At 42.9% G+C, this 21,184-nt stretch overlaps 1 protein-coding gene across 4 annotated transcripts in view; it reads left to right on the forward strand.

Moving 5' to 3' along the window:
- Positions 1–21,184, forward strand: part of Trmt2b (tRNA methyltransferase 2 homolog B) — a 54,297-nt gene that overhangs the window by 288 nt on the left and 32,825 nt on the right. Inside the window, exons 2-8 of one of the 4 annotated variants that reach the window (XM_057759812.1) lie at positions 6,910–6,964; positions 7,922–7,976; positions 8,131–8,371; positions 9,381–9,435; positions 11,865–11,999; positions 12,817–12,916; positions 13,891–13,961. In XM_057759812.1, the coding sequence (XP_057615795.1) occupies positions 8,151–8,371; positions 9,381–9,435; positions 11,865–11,999; positions 12,817–12,916; positions 13,891–13,961 (582 nt within the window). In that variant the 5' untranslated portion in view covers positions 6,910–6,964; positions 7,922–7,976; positions 8,131–8,150. The remainder of the gene's footprint in view (positions 1–6,909; positions 6,965–7,921; positions 7,977–8,130; positions 8,372–9,380; positions 9,436–11,864; positions 12,000–12,816; positions 12,917–13,890; positions 13,962–21,184) is intronic. The other 3 variants (XM_057759811.1, XM_057759814.1, XM_057759815.1) reach the window with 3 other exon arrangements.

Raw genomic sequence — 21,184 nt, forward strand, 5'->3', positions numbered from 1 at the left:
GTCTGTCTGCTAATCCACTTAGTTAAATATCCCATTGCCGTGGTAAAATACCCTGACAAAAGCAGTTTTAAGGGAGAGAGGGTTTGTTAGGCTCACAGTTGCAGTTTCCAGCAATTCGTTCTGAAAAAGTCAAGACAGGAACTTGAAGCAGCTAGTCACATCCCCAGCCAATGGCACGGAGACAGTGAATGCATATATGCTTCCTACCCAGCTCGCTTTCTACAGCATTCTGCAGTCCAGAACTGAAACCCAGAGCTAGTGCCCACAGGAAGCTGGGTCTTTCACAGTTAACATAATCAAGACAAGCTCCTCTCACGTTGTCCACGGGGCAACCTGATCTAACCTGTTCCTCCTTGGATATCTGTCCCTGTGTGATCTCCCCCGAGGTGCAGTCTTGACAGTTAAAATGAACCATCACACACACCTTATAGACTCTTGGGGACAGTCTTACTCAGAGAGGCCTGGTTTGGAAAGGTTGGACCAGGCTGCATGTGGTTTGCTGTGGAAAACGTTAGTAAATTAATTTTTTCCTGTGCTTTAGTCAATAACCCTGGCTGGAGTCCAGCCAGTGGAAAGGCAGGCAGAGTTCCTACCTGCGTGTGGGTGACTGTTTTGCTCCAAGGGATCTTTGGTTCAATGAGGCTCAGACCTTTCAGATGTCTCTGACTTGAACTTCTGAGCACTGGAGGTAGATTATCCACTGAAGCTCAGGAAAGTAAACATAACCCTAGTTGGTTGCTGTAAACTCTTGCATTTTCCAGTCAGTGCTTAATCCTGAGGCAGGAACCAAGACAGAATTTTTTTTTCTCACACATATCATCAGTATTTATATTTAAAACAAAAAAAAAAGATACAAGAGGGAAATATTTTTTCTGGGATCAGTTGCCTTCTGTGATATTAAAATACAAAGAAAATAGAACTAACCTTGCTTGGTTTTGCTGACTTGCCCTGAAAAGTATATTTAGCTACAGAAATTATTAACAATAGTAAAAGATTCATTACTACAAATGGTGAACAAGCTGGAATCTTCTATTTTTTTTTAAATTTTTGTTATTTCTGAGTTTTTTTTTTTTTTTTTTTTTTGGTTTTTCGAGACAGGGTTTTTCTGTAGCTTTGGAGCTAGCTCTTGTAGACCAGGCTAACCTCAAACTCACAGAGATCCGCCTGTCTTTGCCTCCTGAGTGCTGGGATTAAAGGCGTGCACCACCACCACTCGAGATCAAGTTTTAATAGCCCAGGCTTGCCTCGAACTCATGAGTATCATGGTTCAGTATCTCCAGTGCTTGGATTAGAAGCACAAGGCACCATGCCCAGCTTTTTTTTCCTTTTCCTAAATAAATCTAAAAATTTTTATTTATTGTTTTTGAGATTAGGGACTCACTATATATCTGACTGACCTGGCTTTGCACTTTTGATGCAGAGGTCCTTTCGTTCCCAAGGGCAAAGCCTGGAATTATAGGTATGCACACCTTGTCTGGTGCTGAGGATGGAATCCAGGCTTCCTGCATGCTAGGCAGACACTACCAATTGAGCTATATCCCCAGCCTTCATTCCTTATTCTTTACCTCCTACTTCTTCCCTAATTTCTTCTTCTCACTGGCCTTTGTCACTTCCTTATCAAATATCTACATTTCTCTTACCTTGATGATCATAGGTCACATAATTTTGATAGTACTAGGAGGGGGTTCTCGTCAGGTCCTACCCTCTCCACAGACCAGCAAGCACTCATTCAGAGGGTCAGGAAAGTTTGTGTCTTATTTTTTTTTTTAAATTTCTCATTCAACTGTATTTAGCCTCACAATACCTACCTCCTAGGTAGGTTGTAGACATTGAGGTACAGAGAAGTCCAGTGACCCAAGTGACATGCTTTGAATCATCGACTATGCGATGCACAGTCCTGAGCACCTCATGTATAGAAACTCATTTAAGTTTTTTTTTTTTTTTTCCTTCAAGACAGGACTTCTCTGTGTAACAGCCCTGCCTGTCCTGGAACTGGCTCTTGTAGACCAGGTTGGCCTCGAACTCACAGAGATCTGCCTGCCTCTGCCTCCCAAGTGCCCTACTACTGCCATGATCAATTAATTCTTACTTGTCAGAGCCTGCTCCAACAAAGTCAGCCAGGGTGCCTGGATTGGGGGGTCGTTAAGGCTAAGGAAATGTCAGATGAAAGAAAGACAGAGAACACAGGATTGAATCAGGAGGTCTGCTTGGTGATGTCAAAGCAGCCAGAGCCCAGAGTTTATTTCAGAACTTTTTTTTTTTTCCAGATTAAGGGCAGAAGGCAGAACAAAGAGCTGTACAGTCAGCTAACCTCCTCCCTGCACTGTCCTTGGGAGAAAGCGTAAGCAGGTTCATGTCGCTCAGGTGAATTCTGCTAGCAGCAAGCAGTTTCTTTTTTCTACTTCTTAATAGATAATGTGTTCTTTTCTCATGGGCAAAATGCTCTTTCCCATGGGCTTAATCAGATCTTTCTCACATCCCTCAAGGATGTAGGCAGAGCAGGCATGCTTGAACTCAAATGATTTTTAAGTCAGAATTGACTCCAAATGGAAACTGAGTCACATGTGGGCTATCACACTTACTACAGCCCTGAAAGGAAGATATTATTAGTCCCATTTTTCTAGGTGGTGATCTGACATTCATTATGTCCAGAGCCACATAACTAGGGAGAAGTAGATCCTGGATTAGGATGTGGGTTCAGAGCCTGGTAACGCTTAGACAGTTTAATTTTGTTTTTGTTTTATGTGTTGGAGTGTTTCCCTGCATGTCTGTCTATGCATCACATGTTTGTGGTGCCTGTGGAGGCTAGAATGAGGTGTTGGATCCTCTGGCTGTAAGCCAGCATGTGGCTATTGGGAATCAAACTCAAGTTCTCTGCTAGAGCAAGCGCTCTTAACCACTGGGCCACCTCTCCCATCCCTATTTAAAACTTTAAAAATAAAATTAGCTTACAGACTAGCAGGTTCCTGTTTTCATATCATGTGGGTTTTATCCCTGCCCCCCACTTCTCTCCTGTAAAGCCTCTTGTCCTTCTTTTACAGACTCCTTTCTGGTTTCTTGACCTCTGTATTCCCACATAAACACACATATATTAAATATTAGAAGCTGGAGTCTGCATATGAGAGGGCATGGGATGCTTGCTTGTCTTTCTGAGTCAGGGTTATCCTTCCTTCCTTCCTTCCTTCCTTCCTTCCTTCCTTCCTTCCTTCCTTCCTTCCTTCCTTCCTTCCTTCCTTCCTTTCTTTTCTTTTTCCTTTTTTTTTTCTCTTTTTCTTAGACAAGGTCTCTCTACATACATAGCCCTGGCTGCCCTGGACTCACTATGTCGACCAGGCTGGTCTTGAATTTACAGAAGTCCATCCACCTGCCTCTGCCTCCTGAATGCGCCACCAACTCTTGGCTCTCGAATTTCTTAATATATTCAAATGCCACCCGTTTTCTTGCGAATTTCATTGTTTATGGCTAATAAAATTCCATTGTGTATATGTAATACATTTCCATCATCCATCAGTTGATAGGTGTGTAGGTTGACTTGTTTCCTAGCTGTGTTGACTAGAGCAGAAATCATCCTGGATGTGCAGGTGTCTTTATGGTAGGTTGCAGAGTCCATTGGGTATGGGCCCAGGAAGTGAAATAGCTGAGTCTTATGGTAGTTGTATGTTTAGTGTTTTGATAAACCTGCCCACTAACTTCCATAGTAACTTCTTCAGTTTACACGCCCATCAACTGTGAATAGAGGTTCCCAGTTCCCCATATCCTTGTCAACATTTGTCATTATTTGTTTTCTTGATGATAGCCATTCTGACTAGGGTGAAATGGAATCACGAAGTAGTTTTAATTTGTTTTCTTGTTTATTTTTACTTTTACTTTTTTTTTTTTTTTTTTTTTTGGTTTTTCGAGACAGGGTTTCTCTGTGGTTTTGGAGCCTGTCCTGGAACTAGCTCTTGTAGACCAGGCTGGTCTCGAACTCACAGAGATCCGCCTGCCTCTGCCTCCCGAGTGCTGGGATTAAAGGTGTGCTTTTTTGAAGAAAGTTTTTGTGTGTTGTAGGTATTACTCCTCTGGCATATATGTGTGGCTAGCAAAGATTTTCTCATGGTGTTCTGTAGGCTGCTTCTCCATTTTGCTTTTGCAGTACAGAAACTTTTTGATTTCATGAGCCTCCGCTACTCAATCATTGACTGTATTTTCTGAGCAATTAGTGTCCTGTTCCAAAAGTTTTGAACTCTGGTGAGGTTTTGAAGATTTTTTTTTCTTTAGTTGGTTTTGTTTTTTCCTTTTTTTGTCTTGAAGTTTTTTCTTTTAGTTGTTTCAGGTTTTTTTTGTTTATTGTTTTTTTGAGACAGGGTTTCTCTGTGTAACAGCCCTGGCTGTCCTGGAACTCACTCTGTAGACCAGGCTGGCCTTGAACTCAGAGATTCACCTATCTCTGCCTCCCAAGTGCTGGGATTAAAGGTGTGCACCACCACCATCCAGCTTGTTTTAGGTTTCACGAATGAGATTCTTGATTCGTTTGGAGTTTTCTGCAGGGTGAGAGGTAAGGATCTAGTTTCATTCTTCTGTACATAGCTACCCAGTTTTTCCAATGCTGTTTGTTGAAGACTTTCTTTTTACAGTGGTAAGAACTGAACTAATGCCTTGCCTGTCACTGTCTTACACTCCAAGCCCTTTTTTATTTCCTTTTTACCCCTGGTGATAGGAATTGAGTCCAAGGCCTTGTACATACTAGTCAAGTACGCTACCATTAAGCTAGGTCATCCCACCTTTTAAAGCCTCTATTCTTCTTTTCGATTTTAGATTTATTTATTTTATGTATATGAGCATTTTGTCTGCATGTATGTATGTGTGTCCCAAGCATGCCTGATGCTCAGGGTGGTCAGAAGAAGGCACTGGATCCCCTGAAACTGAAGTTTAGATGATTTGAGCCACCATGTGGGTGCTCGGAATGAAACCTAGGTATTCTAGAAGAGCAACAGGTGCTTTTAACTACAGATATCTCTCCAGTCCCCAAACCTATGTTCTTAAATATGACAACTCATTGCCTCTTATGGGTGTCTATTGTTTACATCTGAACTGTGGATCAACTTAAATATAGCCTGTCAGACATTTGAAATTTTCCTCCCAAACTCAAATAAGGCCATCCCGACAAAGTCTATGGCAGAAGTTGATGCTGAAGGTGTAGTGGGAGGCTGCTTATTGGTTCCCAGCCACCCGGCTAGCTTAGACCCAAAATAATCACACAGAAACTGTATTATTTAAATCACTGCTTGGCCCATTAGCTTCGTATTGGATAACTCTTACATATTAATTTGACCCATTTATATTAATCTGTGTATCACCACAGGACAGTGGCTTACTGGCTAAAGTTTCCAGCATCTGTCTCCTGCTCCACCACCGCTTCTCTCTGACTCTGCCCTTCTTTCTTCCAGCATACAGTTTAGCTTTTCCTGCCTAGTTCTGTTCTTCCCTGCCATAGGCTCAAAGCAGTTCTTTATTCATTAACCAATAAAAGCAACACACAGACAGAAGGACCTCCCACACCTTGAAGGTAACTTCATAGCAGATCCATAGGTTATGCCAAGTTTGTTTACATGTTATGTGACACTTCAGAACAGTGATCAGCTAGGCATGGTGACACAGGCCTCTAGTCCCAGCTACTCAAGAGGTTAAGGCAGGAGAATGAAAAGTTCAAGGCCTACCTGAGCTACACAGTGAGTTCAGGGCAAGCTTGGGAAACTTAGTAAAAAGAGAGCTGGTGATACAGCATTGTGGCAGGGTGCTTGCCTAGCATACATAGTAGGATCAGTCTCCAGTCCTGTGAGAAAAGACAGAAAAAGGAAAGATGTTTATGGAGCAATGGCTAGGTAACTTGTGTTTGTTTTCTGTTGCCATGGGAAACGCCAAGACCAAGAACAGCTTGGGGAGGAAAAGGTTTGTTTTAGCTTGTAGCTTATTGCCCATCACTGAGGGAAGTCAGGGCAGAACCTCAAGGCAGGAACTGAAGCAGAGGCCTTCCGATGGCTTGTCAGCTTGCTTTCTTTTTCTTGTTTTTCTTCTCTTTTTTTTTGTTGTTTGTTTTTTGAGACAGAGTTTCTCTGTGTAGTTTTGGAGTCTGTCCTGGAATTCACTCTGTAGACCAGGCTGGCCTCGAACTCACAGAGATCTGCCTCCTTCCCGAGTGCTAGTATTAAAGGTGTGTACCATCACCGTTTGCCTGGCTAGCTTGCTTTCTTTTACAACCCAATACCACCTACCCAGCGGTGGCACCATCCTCCCTCCCACATCAATCAGTAATCAAGAAAATGCTCCACAGCTTTGCCAGTCCGATGGAGGCATTTTCTCAATTGAGATTCCACTTCCCAGATGACCCTAGCTGTGTCACATTGTCGCAAAAACTAATGAGCGCACAACCCTAAGGTAACCAGACTGAAGGAAAATCCTGTAATGGAGGAAGAGGAGTTCCCTCTCAGAATACTCTCATCCAGGCACCGACAGGTACAGGGCCTAACGTTGTGCTCTGAGAGTCACATTGTTTAACTCTTCTAGAAAGTGTTTCAGAGTTGTCCTCGGAGTTATTGGTACGATTCCTTTCTGGTGCCCTCTATCTGCATTGCCTCCCCCATTCCGTTCCATGATATCCTCAAATGCATTTTGACAGTAATAACACTGAAGAGCTTTTGCAGCTACTGGGCACTGTGCTTAGAGCTTTCCAGACGTCATCTCTCTTTAATCTTCAGTTGAGTACTTTTTATGTAGTGTGTGGCATTGGATTTAGGGCCCTGTACCGGCTGGGCAAGTGCTCTATCATTGATCTACTCTCCAACGGTACATTTTATTTTTATTCTCTTTGCTTAGCTCTTGTAGCTACTATATGAAGTAGGTACCATTATCATTTTCTCTGTTTTACAGATGAAAGAAGAGGAATGTCAGAGGAATGACTGACCTGCTAGAAACCATCTAGCTAGTAAGTGTTAGAGCCAGCAGCCAGCCCAAGCCCATTCTATCATCCTGCACTCTGTCCTGAAAGCCCAAAGCTTTCATTTGTCCCTGCTGTCTGGTTCTACCCATTGCCTTCTTTCCCTTTGGTGCCTCAGACTTCCTGGCTGTGTCAGTTCCTGCATCACAGACCTTTCCCTTGGCTTCTATAGCTCCCTAGGTGCTGCATCTCCTTCCTTTTTATTCTTTGCCTATTTTATCTTCCTATTTCCCTTTCTTTCCCCCTTCTCCCCATCCTCCTTTCGTTTATCCTTTCCTTCTTTGTCAGGATCTGATTGTGCATCCCTGGCTATCTAGAACTCACCCACTATCTAGCCCAAGCTGGCTTGCCCCTGCCTCCTGAGCAGAAGCTCTGGTTACAGATGTGCCACCACCTGCCTTTCCTGGTCCCTCTTCTAAGTCAACAGCTAGGCCTTAGCCAAAGTTGGTTGCTTCAACATTGCACATGAGTCTTTGGGTGATTGCTCAGGTCGCTAATGGTCTCCCTCATATACTGGTTGCTTTGGAAGCTACTCGATTGTACTTCCTGCCTGCTCAAATAATATTATCTCCCTTCTCAGGCCTTCTATGAAGATTAGATAGTTGTAGTTACTGTACTCTTATGATCTAGCCAATCCATTTCCTATACAAGACTTAGACTCCTTAGGATAGAATGTTTATTAAAACATTTAGCATACATTCCTTGCTTAATATTGTTTATGCTGGTTGTAATTCTAATTATACTTGATATCTTTTCATAATGTATATAGTTTTGTATTGGGTTTGAAAGTCTCTTATTTAAACAAAAGGGGAGGTACTGTGGGAGCACATTCTGCTCCTTCAGCCAATAGCCTTTAAGACCACTTGGGCGTGGTCTCTGATATTGTAAAAGCAGCTTAAAGTGTACGCTCACTGCTCACTCTCTTGCTTCCGGCTCCCGCTTCAGGCTGCTAGACTCTGTTCCTGTTCATGCAGAGGACTGTTATCTAGGACAGTGATCTGTAAGTTTTCCCTTAAATAAATAACCCTTTTATTATTCATAATTCTGAACTGGCATGGGATTATATTGTGATTTCTGTCATCAGGGCTTGATGAATTGTGCCTCTACATCCACCTTTCAGTCGGTGAATTTCAGTGTGTGTCTTTGATTGGCAGGCATCAAGAGAAAGGTCAGAATGCACAACTCAAGATTACTCCTTTCCAGAGTGGGTTTCTTCTCCAAACCAGGACCACTTCCTTGGTATGCTGCAAATGCACCAGATTTGTCACAGTCCTTTTTGGGCAGAGCACATAAGGGAAATTTCACCAATGGGATAATTGAGAAGCATCCAAGCCGACAAAGCCATCAGAAGAAACAAAGGCATTTCAGATCACTAGATGACTCCTGGCAGGAGAGGTAAGACTCAGGCTGATGGCATTTGTTTTCAGCAAGTCAGAATCCCTGGGTCCACTGAAATTCTGTATTGCTAATCTGACTAATATAGCATCATGACAATTCATGAGGGTACTTGAAGTAGTATGATCAGGGCAATCTTGAGGACTTGTGAAAGATAGTAATGGAACTACTTTGGGAACTAGTAGGGAATATTCTTGTCTTAGAGTACATCTTTGTCAAAGAGGAGGTCTTAAATTAAGAACTTGCTTTAAAGAAGGTCCGTGGAACCGAGCATGGTGGTACACACTTGAAATTGCAACCATCAGGAGGTGGAGGCAGGAAGATTCAGAGTTATCCTGAGCTATATAGCAAGTTTGAGGCAAGCCTGGGATACATGAAGCCCTGTCTTCAAAACCAAAGTAAAATGAAAATAAAATAAAATAATTTAAAAACTAAGAAAATAAAAATCAAAATACTATGTAGGGCATTCTGGTTCATGCCTTTTATCTCAGTGCTTGGGCTGCAGAAGCAGTGGGTGAGTTTGAGGCTACCCTGGTATACATATATTGATAGACCAACCAGGGCTACATAGTGAGACTTTGTCTCAGAGATGGGGGGAGTGGGGTAGGGAGAGAGAAGAAAAATTACTACATCGATTGGGCACTAATATACATCATTTTATGCAACAAATGTATTTTTGAAGTCAAATTATATTTTTAAATTATTAAGGAGGTGAGCTTTTTAGAGACTCCTAGAAGTAAAGCTTTTGGTAATATGACTAATTACCACCTGATAAATCTGGATTTTTCTTATATTGAATTTGCCCATCTGTTCAGCTTTGGTAAGTAGTAGCATCACCCAAATGGGCTCTTCTCCCAGACTCCCATCTCCTTAGGAGAATGAGAGTCAGTTGTAGCTTCTGAATTGATAAGTTAACCATCAGAGACTGGTGGCAGGAAGTGCTTATGCATAGTAGGCGCTCAGCACATATTTAGATCATGAACGGCATGTCTGAATTATTTTATTCAAGGCTGGCTGACGTTGTGACTCCGCTCTGGAGGCTGAGCTATGAAGAACAGCTCAAGGTAGGTGTCAGGCTTGAGCCTTCTCCCCCTATTCCTGTTGGAGAATGGCAGTAGACTTACCCAAAACCTGATTGGAGAGTTCAGTCCAGTTGCCCTATGTGCCTTTTTGTGGTTTGTTTGTTTGTTTTGAAACAAAGTGTCATGTAGCCCAGGCTGGTCTCCATCTCATTCTGTAACTAAGGGATGACCTCAAACCTTTTACTTCTCCTGCCTCCTGGATTACAGGAGTGCACCATCTCACTTACTTTATACCAATCACGGGCTTAAACCCAGGCTTTTACAAATGCTAGACAAGCCCTGTGTCAAGGAAACCATGTTCTCAGCCAACCCTGAAGGTCTTTAAAACTGGTGTGCTAATGACTCTGACCATTGAACTTTAGGCTAGTTATTGCTTCTAAACTCTAGACCCATATTTCCAATTGCTGATGCTCTTCTTAGTTTTTTTTTTCTTGTCATTCTGTGTAAGAGTAATAATATAGTCAAATTTCCCAACACAGGAGCCGCCAGTCACATATGTTTGTTTAAATTTAAGTATAGTCACTTTTACATAATGCTTGCTTTGAAAACAAATTTGTTCCAGTGGATTGATGTATTAGAGAACAATTTGAGCATAATGCAGATTTCTTGTTTGCCAAGAGCAATTTTGTTCATGAAAAGTGCTAGGTGAAAGAAGGAACTTGCACATGGTTGAACTGGGTGGTATACGAATACATAAAATGTATATGCATATAGCTCAGCCATCTACGGTTCTCTCAATTCTCTGAGGGCAGTGAGGACCATACCTAGTCAATGCTGATGATCAAATACTCCACCCAGTGTCCTTCCGTTCCTCATACTATTCCCTAAGTGGTGATTCTTTTGGCACTGGCTTCCGTAAATAAATCTTAGGTCTTTAGGGGAAAATTCTAGACTTGTTGTCATGTTCTTTCTTTTCACAGCATTTGAAGGTTTACTTGTTATTTTATATGTATGAGTATTTTGCCTACTTGTGTATGTGTGTACTATGTTCATGCTTGATGCCTCAGAGGTCAGAGGGCATCAGATCCCCTTAGGCTAGAGTTACAGACAGTTGTTAGCTACCATGTAGGTTCTGGGAATCGAACCAGGGTCCTCTGCAGGAACAAGAGGTGCTCATAACTGATAGCCAACTCACCAGCCCCGTATTCTTATTTTGTTTTAGTCATTTGACATGCCTAAAATGGTGCTGCTCTTGTCACATCCATGTTGCAAAATGCAAGAGTGTTTGTATGTGTACACACACACACACACACCCCTCATACATACACTCAGCTATAAGGATGACAATATAAAGCTTGGCATGGTGGCACACACCTTTAATCCCAATACTTGGCTGGCAGAGATAGGTGGCTCTTGAGCTGGAGGTAAGCCCAGTCTCCATAATGAATTCCAGGCCAGCCAGGACTACATGGTGAGACACTTAAGGAAAGAAGGAGCAGGGCAACTGGAGAGATGGCTCATTACTTAAGAGCACTTGTTGCTCTTCCAGAGGCCCCGGGCTTAATCCCTAGCCCCCACATGGCAGCTCACAACCCTCTGTAACTTGCTTCCAGGGAATCTGGCACCTTCTGGCCTCCATGGGCACCATACACACACATAGTGCATAGACGTACATGCAGGCAAAACACCCAGACACAAGAAAATAAAAAGTAAATTTGAAAAATCTGAAAGAACTAAAAGCAGAGAATGACAGAAAGAAAGCAGAACCATCAACCAAGGCTCAGACAGCAAGCCATCCTAACAGCATCCCTGGGAATCTGGAGAAGTCAGGTGATGACTGTGACTAGTAGAACTGAGAACACAAGGGCAGAGAGGTCAGGTACGGAGAACAGGACCAGCAGGAACAGAACATGCAGTGACATTAAAGAAAATTGAATTCAAAGTGGTTGGTGCAGAGCTTGAGGACAAGGTTGAGCAGGGCTACTCTGAAGTGCTGTCATTAAGCTCGCATCCCTCCCTCTGCTTTCTTCTCTGAAGGCTGCTTACCCATGTGAACTACCTGAGGCAGTTTAGAACATTGCGTGCCCAACCTTAACTCTCTTGTGAGCCCTTCCTTAGTCTCACCAGGCACTGCACATTTCAAGTGCTTTAGCCACACGTGACTAATGGCTACTGTGTGTGGAGAACACAGCAGAGACAGAACATTTCCATTATAGGACGTTCTACTGGGCAGCACTGACATATACTTTAAGTGTTTAATCTTAAAGGTCAGATGAAAAGATGAGCTCACACAGAACTCCCTCTTGACCTTTCCTTGGCATCTTATTAAGTCTTTGCCTGTGCTGGATTTCCTGCTTCTCTTATCTGCTAAACACATAACCCAAGCATCTTGGAGAGATCCTCTTTTGTCTCTTCTTTGCAGTGAAAATACAAAATGCTTCGCTGTATTGCTTATATTCTTTCTGTTGCAGGTGAAATTTGAAGCTCAGAAGACAATTTTACAAAGACTAGAGTCTTACCTGCAGTTCCTCCATAGAGTCCATGGAACAGTGGCCTCCCCTCATTCAGAGGGGCTGCATTGTCACCTCCATCCTATTATACCTTCTGTAAGTCCCCACCTCCCTAATTATTACCTGCTGTGGCCTTGGAATGGCTAATGGTATCAATAATAGTCGCAGGGCACTTGCTGGGGCAGGTGATTACCCTGCATCATTTTCTCATTCTTCTGTTTACAATGGCCCAGAGGGATAGATAGGTACTGTCATTTTGTAAATGAAACTATCAGAGAACGCAGAGACTGGGCAGTTTACCTAGGGCACACATCTTCAAAGTGTCAGAGCTAATGTTTACATATTCTGGACTGTCTGATACAGAGCCTACTTTATCAGCCACTAGCATGCTAGCTCCTTAAGCAGATTCCAGGCTTCAAAAACCTTCCTAACAGTGCTTCCAAATAGCAGAATTTCATTTATGGCAGAAGTTGGCATGCCATGTCCCTTAGACCAAATCTGTCATTCTGTATTACAGCCTAACCCACCTGTTTGTGTCTGTGGCTGCTTTTGAGGTTACAGTGTCACCATGGAGTAGTTATGACAGATGTCATATGTCCTGCAAAGCTTAAACTATTCCAGCTCTTGACAGGTCACTTTTGCTAGCTCCTGCTTTATGGCAAGATTGAAATTTCTTTTTCTTTTTCAGAGTAGCGAGGACACGTTATTGAAAAGCAAATCGACAGCACAGATGAGAAATATGCTGTCAAGAGTGTTTGGATCATTTCAGCCATAGGCTTTCCCATGTACCACACCTTCCAAGTCAGCAACATTGGTCCCCACTCAGAGGACATGACTGTGTTCTCTTTCTTGTTGTCCTCTTTGATTTTGTCTGATTCCCCTGTTCTCCTTTCTTCCCTTTTGTCCTTGCCAGCCCATCATCAATGGCTACCGAAATAAGTCCACCTTCTCTGTGAACCGGGGCCCCGACGGCAATCCAAAGACTGTGGGGTACTACCTAGGAACTTGGAGAGGTCAGTTGAAAAGAAAGCAAAGCAAAACAAAACAAAACAGACAGAAAATACAAAACATCATGGAGAGGGATGAGGAGGGCACAGATAACTGTCAATAGGAGTGGAACACACAAAGACCCTAAAGCAAGCTGACTCGGATGCAGCTCATGGCCGCAAGGTTGGTCTGGGCTAATTTCTGATCATTACAACAGTGACAGATATCACTGTCCTTGCCTATACTGCCTAAATGCAATTTCTCAGACAACCCAGTGAGGGCTTAGAGTAAATGCTTTTGTTAGCACTGCTGCCACCTCACTATTGTTTTGCTCCTGTCCATATTGGGAGCAGTGCCCTCATTGTTTGTGAGTCACTATCAATCCCCATCCTCATAGACCTAAAAAACTAGCACTTTCTGTGCTGAATCCATTGTAAAGAATTGGAAGGGAAAGGGGGTACATGTGAGGGAAATCACAGTGGCATATTCTGAGACTCAGTTCCTGCATCCATTCCCAGATTCCACCCCTGAGCTTTTTATTTGTCCATTTTCAATAAACCAAGTCAAAGCCGTATCATTTGATATTAGTCACACGGCTTAATATCCATATGCCTTGAACTACAGTTCATTAGGACAAGCAACACATTTGGCTTTTCCCTTTATGTGCTGAATTAAATGACTTTATGACGTCAGTGTTCTATTATTTAGTAATAGATAAACAAAACCCGTTACATTTTGTTTCCCTCTTAGAAACTGAACAGAAAGCAAATATCGTCAGAAGGTACACTCATGGTATGAGAGGAAGCATTCAGGACTAGCTCCTTTAAAAACTAGCTGATGAATAGCTAAACCAGGGAACAATTATGTTTTCTCTGAAAAAAATAGCTATGTACTTGAATTAGGCCTTTTGCTTCTTCGTATCAACATATACCTCCGAAAGGAGGGACGCTGCTGGATTAGGATGAAAACCATATAAATAAATCATTTTTTCTTCACGTAGATGGGAATATTGTCTGCGTACCTTGTAGCCATCTGAAAAACCTCCCAGAGAAACACAATCAAGTGGCTCAGGTAAAAATGAACAAGGGCTAGTGGAAGATGACCTGGGGGAGGTAATTGTCGTCTCAAACTGCACGTCAGTGACATTTTAATATGGGTGCCTGCCGTGTGACTGCTGGAGGAAAGGAGGGGCCCTGTGCTGAAAGCCTACCTCTTAATGTGGGCAGAACATTGTTCCGGGGACGGCAGAGAGTGGGAGGCAGAACTGAACTGTTGTTACTGGAAATGTCAAGGGGTCCAGGGACGCTAGGAGCTGGGAATTAACAGGAAAGCGGTACTGCTGAGACCACTGTGTTGAGTCAGGTGTTCAAAATATTTGAAAGGGTAATGCTTTCAGCAGAACAAAGAAATACCATGGAGCGGTAGGCTTGGCAGTGAGGCATTCAGCATGAGGCTGAGCTGGGGACTGCCTGTTTAGCATTGATGAGGACCTGCCTTTGATTCCTGGCACCACAAAAAACCCAAATTTCTCATGGGATTGACCCCGGAGACATTTCTGAGTCCGTCTGTTTTGCGGGTCCACTTCTGGGTCCTACTGTGTCTGGAGAGGGGTGACAGTGGCGACTCCATTTAAATGATGCCTGTGCTCGTGGATCTGAACAGCAAAAGTGCTGCTTTTTCATGGGACACATGATAGCTTTCGGAACACCCCATCTAGGACACAGCTGTTTTTGTAGACTCATTTTCCACAATCCCCATGCCATTCAAAATCACCTTCTTGTCTAATTTTTTGAGGGGATTTTTCTATTTTATTACATTTATTTATGTGCATGGTGTGTGTGTATGTGTGTGCCATATGCGCTGTACGTGTGTGCTGTGGTATAGTTGGGGAGGTCAGAGGACAAGAATCTCAGGCATCAACCTCAAGTTGTCAATGTTCGTGGCAAGCACTCTTCCAGTGAGCCGCATCACTGGCCTCTTGTCACTGGCTTCTTGTTAGTGATTATTCCAAATGCTTACCTTTCTTTGCATTTTTTAAAAAGAAAAGCTATCTTTTCTCATTTTGCATACCAATCCCAGTTCCCACTCCCTCTCCTCCTCCCATGCCCTTCACCTTCTCCTCCACCCCACCCACATCCAATCCTTAGAGAAGGTAAAGCACATTGCTTTGGGAAAGGTCCAAGCCCTCTCTACTATATCCAGGCTGAACAAGGTATCCTTCCAAAGAGAATGGGTTCCAAAAAAATCAGTAGAAGCAGCAGGGGCAAATCCTGGTGCCATAGTCAGTGGCCCTGCAGTCTGCCCCAGCCATACAACTGTCACCCACATTTAGAGGGACTAGTTTGGTTCTATGCTGGTTCTTTCCCTGTCCTGCTGGAGTTGGTGAGCTCCCATTAGCTCAGGTAGACTGTTTCAGTGGGTGTCCCCAGCATGGTCTTGACCTCTGTGCTCATATTCCCATTCCTCCCTTTTCAGCTGGACTTTAGGATCTCAGGCCAGTGTTCCAATGTAGGTCTCTGCCTCTGTTTCCATCAGTTGCTGGATGAAGGTTCTATGGTGATATTTAAGATATTCAGCAGTTTGACTACAGGGCAAGGCCAGCTCTGGCACCCTCCACTTTATGGCTTAGCATCTTATCTGGGTTCATCCTTGTGGATTCCTGGGAATTTCTCTAGTGTCAGGTTTCTTGCTGGCTCCATAATGGCTCCCTCACAATCAAAATATCCCTTTCCTTGCTCTCAGCCTCTGTCCTTCCCCCATCTCAACTATCCTGTTCCCTTACCCATCTTCTTTTCTGCTCCTCTTCCCCTTCCACCCTCCTTTTTCCCACCACCCCAAGGCTCCCAATTTTCTCAAGAGATCTTGTCTATTTCCCCTCCCCAGGGGTATCCATATATGTTTCTCTTAGGATTCACCTTGTTACTTAGCTTCTCTAGGGTCGTGGACTAGTTACTTTACAACTAGTATTCACTTATTTAGTACCTTTACCTTTGGCTTTGGAAGATTAACATAAAGAGCTCTCAGAAGCAAATTCCTTTTGCTGTTTTCCATCTACAAATGTCACTGAAGTTCAACCAGTCTTTACTTCTGTCTAAGTGAAAGATACAGTTCTTTCCCCTTGTCCCATCAAGGCTCATGGTTTTCTTTGTTTGAACTCATTCCTGCTTCGTAGGTTCCTTGTCCTTCATTGCACACCCCTTCTCCTGTTTCTTTGGCCACCCCCACCTCGTAGCTCTTTTTGCTTCATGGTATGATTAATATTTCCCACCTTTAAGACATTCTAATGGTTCTTACTTATGTCTTGAACACTCTACTGAACTGGATCTTGCCCAAGCCATCAGTGAACTCAGTTTTGTCAAAGACCATATAAGCTTTCTGCTCTTAGCTTATTACTCTTGTTGTCTCTTTCTTTAGCACTGTATCTGTCTTATTCTAGTTTCCCTCCGGAAACACTGCCTTCATTTGGTTTGTGATACCTATTCTCTGATGGCTTTCCTCCTAACTTGTGTGTGTGTGTGTATGCGCGCGCGCATGCCATTTGTGTGCAGGTGCTTGCAAAGGCTCCCCTGGAGCTAGTCATAGGCAGCTGTGAGCTACCTGATGTGGGTGTTGGGAACTGAACTTGGGTCCTCTGGAAGAACAACAAGCTCTTTTAACCCGTGAGCCATCTCTCCAGCCTGAACTTTCCTCCTGCCTTGTTAACTACTTCTTAGTCATTCTCATGGGATTTTTTTTTTTTTTTTTTTTTAGAGGAGGGTGCACCTCATGTCCTTGACTCAGACTGTGCATGCTCTCTCTCTCTCTCTCTCTCTTTCTCATAATTCTTCTTTTTAATGATTTTATTCATTTCATGTGCATTCCCTGCATGTGTGTCTGTGTGAGGGTGTCAGATCCCCTGGAATTGGAGTTACAGACAGTTGTGAGCCGTCATATGGGTGCTGGGAATTGAACCCAGGTCCTCTGGAAGAGTAGCCAGTATTCTTAACCTCTGAGCCATCTCTCCAGCCCCCTCATGGGATTTTTTTTTAAATCAATTCTTTCCTATTATCATTGTTGGTGTCCCAGAGGACTCTATACTAGGCCTTCTTCTTTCTGAATATATTCTTGGGAGTTAGCACCCAATCTTAACTGGTGCCTTGAATAGATGCTTAATAAATGGATAGCTGTTACCTTGTATTTACATTATATAGCTGTTTTAAGCTTGAGGAACTTCCCAGAGACTGCTGAGCATCCTTAAAAAGCCATTAATTGGAGATTTTGGAATCAGTGTTGTCCTAATCTGATCTTCTCAACGTCTGTGCTGTTGTTGTTTTGTGTTGTGTTTATTTTCTCTTGTGAGCAGCCATTAGGTCCATTGTATCATGATTAGCAGTGGCTGTATTTTCCCATCTATGAGGTACCATTAGTTGATAATAACCAAAATTGCTTCCACTGTCCCCTGGTGAACACAGTTTCCTTGTGCTGACAACCATGGTCCTAAACTAAGCGCATCCTCTTATTTTCCCAAATGTTTCTTCCACAGTTTAGTTATTGGCATTCTAGTGGACTAGAAACTTATGTCATCGTGGTTTCTGTCTCAGTTTTCCCTTCCTCTTTGACATCTAACCCATCTCCAAGTCTTTGCTTATTTTACTATTGTAGAAATATCTTGAATCTACCCAGTTCTACACTTGAGTTCAAATGACCATTCTCTGTCATCTGGGCAATTGTAGCACGGATTCTAATTGGTCTTAATAAATAAAACTTCATGTCAGATATTAGGCAGTGAAAGCTGAGGGATCAGAGAAGCAGTGTGGCCAGCCACTAGGGAGAGCTTTTACTTCTACCAATGTTCAGACCAAAGGGCCGATCCTGTCCTCAGACTGTCTCTTCAGACTGATGTTTGGTGGAGACAGTTGCAGTCTGAGGATTCTACTGAGCATTGCTAGAAGTAAAAGATCTCTCTAGTGGCTGTCCACACTGCTTCTCCGATCCTTCAGCTTTCACAGCTTAATATCTAACTTCTAGTTTTATTTATTAAGACCACTTAGAATTCGTGCTACCGACTTCTACTTTAATGTCTTCACTTGTCTCCCTGGCTCCTTTTCTCATTGTATTCTCCTCCGCTCAGAGTCCCAGCCGTCTGTAAGCTGAAAATAACATAGTGCCGTTCTCCTGCTAAAAGGTCTACGTGGTTGTCCGGTCATTTAAAATCTTTTTAAAAAATTACCCTGTTTGCATTTGTATGTGTGTATTTGTGTATGCATGCACACAGAGGCCGTGGCGGCACACATGTGGAGATCGGAGGACAGCTTCCTAGAGTTAATTCTCTCCTTCCACCATATGGGTCCCAGGGATCCAGCTCAGGCTGCCAGCGTTGGCAGTAAGTGCCTTTATTCACTGAGCCATCTTGCCTGCCCTGTCTAGTATCTTTTAGAATGAAAGTTTAAATTCTTTACCCTTCCACTTTCGGGTCCTCATGGCAAGGTTCCCAGCCTTATCTTCTGCCCTATGCCTGCCTGGTTTCTTTTCACCATTTGTACTGAACCCGTACGACACTGCAATGCTATATCATTGCTGCCTGCTTACCCTCTCTTTCTAGAATGTTTTCAGTTTGCAACCCATCCCCATCACCGCCACTGCTATTTATTCTCCAAGATTCGCTTCAAGCTATATGCGATGCCTCTGTCTGATTAAGAATCCCTGTCCTCTGCACGTGGGTATCTCTGCTGCGCATCTCTTGTACAGCACCTGGTACACCATATTTCATTGTCTGTGGTTGTTCCCACACAAGCCTGTGGAGGTAGCAGCTATGTGGTATCTAACTTTGTATAGCACCCAGGACTGATTCATACACAATGTGTGTGAGTTTGGCACGTGTTTAGTAAATTAATACTTCTTGTTTTATCTGTGTTCTCACCTTTCCATCTATCTTCTTTAGATTCTTTTAAAGCACATTGTAGATGTATCACATAAAATGTGAACATTTTGATATGAGTTCTAGGAGAAAGAAATTACTTTTAAAAATATAATCTTATACCACCCATAATATAAAATATTTGATATTTAGATTTGATATTAATTTATCTAGTGTTTTGAATTTTTTTTCAAGACAAGCTTTTTCTCTATGAAGCCTTAGCTGTCCTGGAACTCTTCCTGTAGACCAGGCTGGCCTTGAACTCACAGAGATCCACCTGCCTCTGCCTCTTGAGTGCTGGGATTAAAGGTGCGTGCCACCACCCCTGGCTTGTGTTTTGATTTTTCTTATAGTTGTTTTTCTCAAGTCAGGATTTTAATAAGATTTGTTCTTGGTATCTTCGGGGTTTGGGTCCAGGCTCCCCATAGATATCAATGTCCATGAATGCTCAAGTCTCTTATATAAAAAATGGTGTAATGTTTGCATATCACCTATGCCTCTCTTCCCAGATAATTAGATGATACGTGGGTTACTTGTAATTCTTAACACAATGGAAATGCTGTGTGAATAGCACGTACCATCAGCTATGTAAGTAGTTGTTATACTGTATTGTGGACAAAAAAGAAAAGGGCTTGTTGATGTTCAGTGCAGATACCTTTTTAAAACATTAGTTTAAAATAGTTTATTTGTCTTATATATGGGGGTTCAGGGGTGTATGCATGAGTGTGAAACATGAGTGTGAAGATCAGAGGATAGCTTGTAGAATTTGGATCTCTCCGTTCACCCTGTGGGTTGGCTTATGTGGCAAACAGCTTTGCCCTCTGAGACATTTTGACAGCCCATAGCTCCACATTTTTGCTTTTCCTTTTGACTTTTTTGTCTTTTCGAGTCAGGGGCTTACTCTGAAGGCCAGGTTGTCCTGGAACTCCCTGTGTAGTTCATGCTGTCCCCAGCCCCGCAGCTGTTTTCCTGCCTCAGCTTCTGAGAGCTAGGATTATAGGTGGGAGCCAATAAGTTTGACTTTTTCCGGTTTATAAAAAACTTGATGTTTCAATTTTGTGTGTATATAGTGTGTATGCATTCATGGGTGTGAGGTGTGTGCACTTATGTCCATGTTTGCAGAGACCATGGGAGGGCACTGGGCGATGTTCACCCCTGGCAGTATGTGCCATATCTCGAGACAGGGCTCTTACTCAATCTGGACCTTCTGAGTTTTTGGGAAGACTGGATGCTGGCAAGCCCCAGAGACCCTCCTGGTCTTCCCTGCCATCCTCCTTTGTTGGGATTACAGGTATATGCTACTATGCCCACCTTTTCTTGTTTGTTTAACATGGGTGCTGGGACCCAAACTTGGGTATTTATGCTTGCACAAATGCCCTATCAGACCAAGATTTTGATTTAAAAAAAAGATACTTATTTATATCATGGGTTCTCTCTGTCTCTGTCTCTCTCTCTCTCTCTGTGTGTATGTGTGTGTGTGGTGTATATGTGTCCTGTTGTCCCTCTCCCACTGGTCTTGACCTTATTGTGTGTGACTTACCTTTTTTTTTTCCAGAGACAGTATTTCAGTATTTTACCTTGTAGCCCTGGCTGGCTGGTCTGGAATTCACAGGGATCTGTGTGCCTCTGTCTCCAGAGTGCTGAGGTTAAAGGACCTTGAACTGCTTATCCTGCCCTTTCTACTTCCTGGAGAATTACTACTGTGGTTATGGGCACCTGTCACCACACTTGGTTTATATGGCACAGGGAATTGAACCCAGGGTCTTGTGCATGCTAGGCAAGCATAGTCCCAACTGAGCTACATCTTCATCTTAGTAGATTTGGTTCTCTTTTGATTTAATTTCATTTTATAATTTTGTGAAATGGCTTTGTGATTTTAGAGACAAATCTAGAAAATAAAGTTGCATTCAGAGAGGTCAAATTTTGCTGGGTGTGGCACATGCCTTTAATCCTATCCTAGCACTTAGGAGACAGAGACATCCAGCCATCTCTGTGAGTTTGAGGCCAGCCTGGTCTAAATAGCAGGTTCCAGGATAGCGAGGACTACATAGAGAGACCCTGTCTCAAACAAATAGAGAGAGGTCAAGTATTGATCTCTGACCCTTCTTCCAGACTTTTCCCTCCTTTTACAGCAACATTTTTTTTCTTTTTTGTGTTGAAAAAATGTTAGCTACTTTAAATCTCTCTTTGTAGTTAAAAAGTAGCTATCTCTATACAGTGTTTTACACTTGGGATTTTAAAACTCTCTCTCTCTTTCTCTCTCTCTCTCTCTCTCTCTCTCTCTCTCTCTCTCTCTCTCTCTCTCATGTAGACCAGCCTTGAACTTACTATGTAACTGAGGATGACCTTGAACTCTCCTGAACATCCTACTTCTAAGTCCTAAGTGCTGAGATTACAG

The sequence above is a fragment of the Chionomys nivalis genome, chromosome X (assembly GCF_950005125.1).
Source record: "Chionomys nivalis chromosome X, mChiNiv1.1, whole genome shotgun sequence".
NCBI lineage: Eukaryota > Metazoa > Chordata > Mammalia > Rodentia > Cricetidae > Chionomys > Chionomys nivalis.